At 41.2% G+C, this 7,898-nt stretch overlaps 1 protein-coding gene across 1 annotated transcript; it reads left to right on the top strand.

Annotated features, from left to right (window-relative positions):
• The first annotated feature begins 267 nt into the window (after positions 1 to 267).
• Positions 268 to 1,941, top strand: LOC132628316 (uncharacterized). The gene has a single exon (XM_060344112.1). It carries the CDS (start codon positions 268 to 270, stop codon positions 1,939 to 1,941), a length of 1,674 nt encoding a protein of 557 aa, XP_060200095.1.
• Positions 1,942 to 7,898: the final 5,957 nt, after the last annotated feature.

Here is a 7,898-nt window from a genome sequence, read left to right as displayed (position 1 = left end):
GACGATCTTCTACTTGGGGAAACACAACATAATTGTCCATTGTACATGGTGGGTTATGCCCTTGAGAAGAGGATAAACAGAATATTGATAGATGATGGATCTGGAGTTAACATTCTCCCTATTCGTACAATGAAAGAACTTGGCATCACAACTGAAGAACTTTCTAAAAGCCGCTTGATGATACAAGGATTCAATCAAGGGGGGAAACGAGCCATAGGTGCTATCAAAGTATATATCACCATGGAAGATTTGCGATCAAGTGCATAGATGCATATCATCGACGCAAAGGCTTCGTATAATATGTTGCTTGGCAGGCCATGGATACACGAGAACAAAGTTGTCCCATCTTCCTACTATCAGTGTTTGAAGTATCTTGAAGGCAGTGTCGAAAAGAAGATAGTTGCTGATGATAAGCCATTTACTGAAGCAGAGTCACACTTCGTCGATGCGAAGTTCTACTTGAAAAACTACATGGTAAGAGAAGTAAAAGTCGATGACATCGCAACGACCAAGAGTGATAAGATCGCAACTGAAAGAGCTGATGAGACTATTGGAAAAGTTGAAGTTGGTGCTGAGGTGTCGCACTCCAATCCCAATAAAGGGAACATCGTGTCTTTGAAAAATAAGAAGACAACTCCCGTGCTCTGCTATGTCCCAAAGTTGAAGAAAAAGGAAGGTCAACCATCTGAAGCTCAAGAAAATACGCTAGGAAGGCTAACTCTTCCCATCAGACGAATTGATGCGATAAATTTGTCCTCAAAGTTACTTGGAGACTTCGTGGCTCAGAATCCACCACAAAATATGGCACTCCCTACAAAACGTACAAATGAAGGCTTTGATCCAAATGCTTACAAGTTATTTGTCAAGGCTGGGTACAACCCTAACGAGCCGTCAAAGTTGGGGAAACTTCCATCAGGAGCTAGCATGATACAATCACGTGAAGGTTTGGGATACAAACAACCTCCGCCAGTTCGCATATCCATAAGAAGGGCAAGTATCAACTACATCACTGTGGAAGATGAGTCTGTTGCTTCCAACAAAAGGCCTTCAGTGTTTGATCATCTTGGAAAGTCGGCCACAAAAGCTTCTGTATTTGAGAGATTAGGGTCGTTAAAACTGAAGAAGAAAAGGAAGAACAAGTTCCACAGAGATTATCAAAGCGTGAAAACGCTTGCTTTGCCTGGAACCCAGAGGGATATACAAAGTTTGATTCCTTCTAGAATGAGACGACAAACAAAGCTTGTGGTTTCATGTGAGGAGGTTCTAAAAGAAAAGTCTCACACTGTAGTGTATACCAAGGAGCGTGACGAAGATGAGGAGAGTGTAGGTTCTTCATATCATATTACTGCACAAAGTGATCGAGATACTTCGTTTCAGATAGAGGTTGCCGATAAGTTGGAGAACATCTCCTCGTGTTACCACATATCTTTCAATGATGGCGATCCTCGAGAGGATGAAGATGCCAGAGATGCTCCTCCAGAACTTGAAGAAGGGGTGAAGACCACAGTAGACTCTTTGAAAGAAGTTAATCTTGGTACTGATGAAGACCCAAGGCCCACCTACCTAAGTGATTTTCTAACAGGTGATGAAGAAGACACTTACATGGAAATACTCAAAGAATATAGGGATGTTTTTGCTTGGAGTTATAAAGAGATGCCTGGATTAGATCCCAAAGTAGCAGTCCATCATCTGGCGGTCAAGAATGGTGCTCATCCTGTTAAGCAGGCCCAAAGGTATTTCAGACCAGATTTGGTTCCTTCAATCGAAAATGAAGTCAACAAACTCATTGAAGTTGGCTTTATTCGTGAAGTTAAATATCCTACATGGATTTCGAGTATCGTTCCCGTAAAAAAGAAGACTGGCCAAATTCGAGTTTGCGTTGACTTTAGGGATCTTAACAACGCATGCCATAAAGATGATTTCCCGCTTCCCATCCCATAATTGATAATTGATGCTACCACTGGTTACGAGGCGATGTCTTTCATGGATGGTTCATCCGGCTATAACCAAATTCGCATGGCACCAAAAGATGAAGAGCTTACTGCATTTCGTACACCCAAGGGTATTTATTGTTACAAAGTGATGTCTTTTGGTTTGAAAAATGCTGGTGCCACATATCAAAGGGCTATGCAGAATATCTTTGATGATTTGCTCCACAAAAATGTTGAATGTTATGTGGATGACTTGGTGGTAAAATCAAGAAAGAGGAGCGACCACTTGCAAGACCTGAGAATGGTGTTCGAGCGACTTCGGAGATATCAACTTCGAATGAATCCATTGAAATGTGACTTTGGAGTTACTTCTGGAAAATTCCTTGGTTTCATTGTTCGACATCGAGGAATCGAAATTGATCAAGCCAAAGTTGATGCGATTTTGAAAATGCCCGAGCCTCGAAATATTCATGAGTTAAAAAGTCTATAAGGGAAGCTAGCGTATATTAGGAGATTCATTTCAAATTTAGCTGGGAGGTGCCAACCATTTAGTCGTCTCATGAAGAAGGGCGCCCCTTTCAAGTGGGACGAAGCATGTACTAATGCCTTCGAGAATATCAAGTCATATTTAATGAAGCCTCCAGTTCTAGTAGCCCTTGTACCTGGAAAACCATTGATACTGTACATTTCATCACAAGAGAGGTCGGTTGGAGCGTTGTTGGCCCAAGAGAATAGCGAAGGGAAAGAAAATTCTCTTTACTACTTGAGCAGAATGATGACACCTAATGAGCTGAATTACACGCCAATTGAAAAGTTGTGTTTGGCGCTAGTCTTCTCGATTCAAAAGCTAAAGCACTACTTTCAGGCTCATAGTGTTAACCTCATTTCCAGAGCAAATCCCATCAAGTTTGTGATGTCAAAACCAGTCCTCAGTTATCGACTAGCGAGGTGGTACCTCCAGTTTCAACAATTTGAGATTACATACATCCCTCAAAAGCCTGTAAAAGGACAGGCATTGGCAGACTTCCTAGCAGATCACCCGATACCTGATGACTGGGAGCTAACTGATGAACTTCCCGACGAAGATGTAATGGTCGTTGAAATTCAATCTCCATGGAAAATGTACTTTGATAGTGCTGCACAACGTGATGGAGCTGGTGCTGGTGTGGTGTTTGTTACTCCGCAGGGAGAAGTTCTACCATACTCCTTTACTTTGACACAACATTGTTCCAACAATGTTGCTGAATATCAAACACTAATACTTGGACTTGAAATGGCCGTCGACATGAAGCATTTGCAGTTGCAAGTCTTTGGTGACTCTCAATTGGTGATTAATCAACTCTCGGGAAGCTACGAAGTCAAGAAGCCTGAATTACTCCCCTATCATGGTTATGCTCAGAAATTAATAGGATGGCTTGGTGATGTGACTCTTATGTTCCTAGGAGGGAAAATAAGAAAGCTGATGTTTTAGCTGCTCTAGCTTCAGCGCTTACTTTTCCAGATCAAACACAAATGACTATCTGTCAAAAATGGGTAGTACCTCCGTCAAATGAGGATGAAGGCGTGGAAAGCGAGCTTGAGCATCTCGTAGCTGTTTCTGAAGCTGCAAAGGAAGACTGGCGACAACCTATCATTGACTACTTAAGTTATGGGATACTGTCAAAAGACTCAAGAAGAAGAACTGAGACTCGTCGTCGTGCACCTCGATTCCTTTACTATAAGGATACCTTATATAGAAGATCTTTTGGGGGGATACTCTTGCGATGTCTGGGGGAGGATGAAGCAGTCCAAGCTTTGCAAGAAGCACATTCAGGAGTATGTGGATCACATCAATCTGGACCAAAGCTCCACTTCCACATAAAAAGGATGGGATATTATTGGCCAACGATGGTGAAAGATTGCTTAGACTATGCTCGAAGATGCAAGGCTTGTCAGTTTCATGCGAATTTTATACATCAGCCTCCCGAAGCGTTACACCCGACCGTCGCATCTTGGCCATTTGACGCTTGGGGGTTGGATGTCGTTGGTCCTTTGCTGAAATCTTCCGGTGGACACTTGTACATCTTGGCTGCAACTGATTACTTCTCAAAATGGGCCGAAGCTGTCGCTCTTAAAGAAGTGAAGAAGGAGAATGTTGCGAACTTCATCCGAGTAAACATCATCTACCGTTTCGGCATTCCTCGTTATATAATGACGGACAATGGCAAGCCATTTGATAACAAATTGATGAACAAGATTTGTGATCTATTCGGCTTCAAGCAGGGTAAATCTTCTATGTATCATGCTGCCGCCAATGGTCTAGCTGAAGCGTTCAATAAAACTTTGTGTAACTTGTTGAAGAAGGTTTTCTCCAAGTCCAAACGAGATTGGCATGAACGAATGGAAGAAGCTTTGTGGGCATATCAGACGACTTACCGCACACCAACACAAGCAACACCATATTCGCTTGCTTATGGAGTTGAAGCAGTCCTACCACTTGAGCGCCAAATACCATATTGACGACTTGCTATTCAAGAAGAGCTCACCGAAGAGGAAAATGCTTGGTTGCGACCAGCAGAGTTAGAAGCACTTGATGAGAAAAGGTTGAAGGTTCAACAAAATCTTGAATGTTATCAAGCCCGTCTATCTCGTGCCTTCAACAAAAAGGTTCGCTTGAGGTCCTTCCAAGTGGGAGATCAAGTCCTTGCAGTAAGAATACCCATCATCGTTTCCCATAAGTCTGGGGGAAAATTCACCTCAAAATGGGATGGACCATATGTCGTACAAGAAGCATATTCAAGTGGCGCTTACAAGCTTGTTGATGCGGATGGCCTGAGGATCGGTCCTATCAACGCAAAGTTCTTGAAGAAGTACTATCCTTAAAATAAGATGATGCTCCTTAAGGCACGAGCATAAACTGCATGTAACTCCTGGCCCGCAAGAGTATAAACTGTGCACGGCCCAAGAAAATGTCCGCTAGGTTGAAATTCTCGCAAGAGGCGGCTTAGGCAAAAGTTAGGACACAAAAATAAAAAAAAATAAAAAAACTCATTTTTCTGAACTACGGTATGACTTGATCCTCTTCACCGAGGTACGTAGGCGCTTAGAGTTTTATTCTAAGTTCAGTCGCATGAGTAAAAAAAAAAACGCACCCCCCTATGCGTTGTTCAAAATGAAGTTCGCCTGACCAGGCGAATGGAGATCGTACATACAAGCATTCTTTTGCTTCAGTTTGGACTTTCACTAAATATTAGTAGTCCAACGAAGGCAAATATTCATGACAAATGGGTTTCTCCAATGGAATGATTGTAATCTCTTAGCAAGTGGTTAAATCAAGGAGTTAAAGTCTGCAAAACCATTGGTCTCCAAATTGAAGGCCTCAAATCCGGCAACTCTTTGAGTTGAAGTCCAAAGCCATCGCGATTGCAAGGCGAAGCCTTCAAATATGTTAGTCTTCAAGCTAAAGTTTTAAATTCACCATATCTGCAAGTTGAAGTCTTAGAATCCAGCAAGCCTTCAAGTTCAATCTTTCAAATCCGTCAAGTTTTCAAGTTGGAATAAAAAATCTAAGGTGGATTTCCCGAATTTATCTGGGATGATCCAGAGGGTTTTCAACTTTGATTTTTGGATACATATTATATTAGTAAGTCTAGTTTCCTGAGAATTTAGCGGCTCATGATTTTGATGTTCGTACATCGAGATATGAATTTTCTCGACGAAACTACGCAAATCTGAAACTTTTGACGTTTTAGCATGTATTGTCAACTTCTTGAATTTATCTGGAACTATTCAGATTGTTTTTGTCTTTGATTTTTGGATACATGCTAGATTTATGAGTCTAGTTTCTTGAGAATTTTGCGGCTCGTGATTTCAACGCCCCTACGTCGAGATATGAAGTTTTTTTGGCGAGACTGCTCGAATCTGAGAAATATTGGCGTTTCAGCATGTAGAGCTAAATTCTTGGATTTATCTGGGATGATATATATATTTGTTGACATTGATTTTTGGACACATGCTAGATTTATGAGTCTAGTTTCTTAGGAATTTTGCGTCTCGTGATTTCAACGCCCCTACGTCGAGATATGAAGTTTTTTGGCGAGACTGCTCGAATCTGAGAAATATTGGTGTTTCAGCATGTAGAGCCAAATTCTTGAATTTATCTGGGATGATCTATATGTTTTTTGACATTTATTTTTGGACACAAGCTAGATTTATGAGTCTAGTTTCTTAGGAATTTTTCGGCTCGAGATTTCAACGCCCCTACGTCGAGATATGAATTTTTTTGGCGAGACTGCTTGAATCTCAGAAATATTGGCGTTTCAGCATGTAGAGCCAAATTCTTGGATTTATCTGGGATGATCTATATGGGATTATACGACGAGCTAAGCATGGTAGCGCAGACACAATGTTGGCATGATGATGGTTTGGTGCTTGGAGTGACCACATCTTGGATGATCGATTAGAATTTTGGGTTTTCTCCGACGTCCAATTTGCTATATGAAGCGGATTCCTCAAAGAAGGTCACGGACTCGCATATCGCCCAGATAGTATGGTATGAATCAAGAATCTAGTTTGGTCCGCGCCATCTTCAGTCTCAACTACGAGATACCTTAGTTTGGTGGATGAGGAAGTTTAGTGTTTGAAGTAAACCATCTCTTCAAGTTGCAAAGGACAAGAGAAGTTATTAGTAGCAGACTTGGACGTATATCCATAGGTACAAAGACCTTGACAAATGAACTCCCTAAATTCTTAAGGCGGGGACGAGTATCCATCCCTGTGCGCCGTAAGATTACCTTACCGTTCTTAGGGCGGGGACGAGTGTCCATCCCTTTGCGCCGTAAGATTACCTTACCGTTCTTAGGGCGGGGACGAGTATCCATCCCTTTGCGCCATAAGATTACCTTACCGTTCTTAGGGCGGGGACGAGTAACCATCCCTTTGCACCGTAAGACTACCTTACCATTCTTAGGGCGGGGACGAGTATCCATCCCTGTGCGCCGTAAGATTACCTTACCGTTCTTAGGGCGGGGACGAGTATCCATCCCTTTGCGCCGTAAGACTACCTTACCGTTCTTAGGGCGGGGACGAGTAACCATCCCTTTGCGCCGTAAGATTACCTTACCGTTCTTAGGGCGGGGACGAGTAACCATCCCTTTGCGCCGTAAGATTACCTTACCGTTCTTAAGGCGGGGACGAAAATCCATCCCTTTGCGCCTCAATATTACCTTCTTCATGCATGAGTCATTCTCTTGAACAAGAACTCATTATTGTTTGAACAAAAAAAAAAAAAAGACAAAAGAAAACACGTAAAAAAAAAAAATTATACCCATCGTGAATCAAGAATGCCAAATGTCAAAATAATGGAGAAAAGTGCTCCTAATTATAGATGGGGAATGACCTGAATACTCCTAATCCAAGGGCAATTCGGATATAGAGTCTCAGAAGGTGTGAATGACTAAATCCCTGTCCAATGCAAATGTGGGGAAGAAAAAAATGGGTCTTTCAATTTGAGTCAAAAAGGAACACATGGGACCCAGCAAAATTGCATGCGTTTTTTTTTTTTTTTTTGCTTGGTGAAGATGCCTTACGTGAGTATAGGCCCAAAAAATAAAATGCATGCAATTAAAATACAAAAAGTTGAAATGCATGCAATTCACTGGAAAATTATTTGCAAAAGGACAAAAGGGGAAATGCATGCAATTAAACTCAGATACAATTGTTCAGGGGTATTCGAAGTTGTCAATTTAATACTCCACAGATACTTCAAAACTAGTCTCCAAAAAATCTAATGATTTTATACTCTGACAAGTCTTGAAGTAGGGGACATTTGTAGATAACGAAATTTTATTGAATTTAAATCCTTAAGAAATTCGGATTATAGTAAATTCAAGATATATTAGTCCAAATAAATATTACAGATTAATATAATTGGGTTAATTATTTAAGTCCAATAAATATGGATTTAAGTAATGGTCCAATTTCATTGGA

Source organism: Lycium barbarum, chromosome 2, assembly GCF_019175385.1.
Source record: "Lycium barbarum isolate Lr01 chromosome 2, ASM1917538v2, whole genome shotgun sequence".
Taxonomy (NCBI): domain Eukaryota; kingdom Viridiplantae; phylum Streptophyta; class Magnoliopsida; order Solanales; family Solanaceae; genus Lycium; species Lycium barbarum.
Note: the sequence above shows the minus strand (reverse complement) of the source record. Positions and strands in the feature narration are given on the sequence as shown.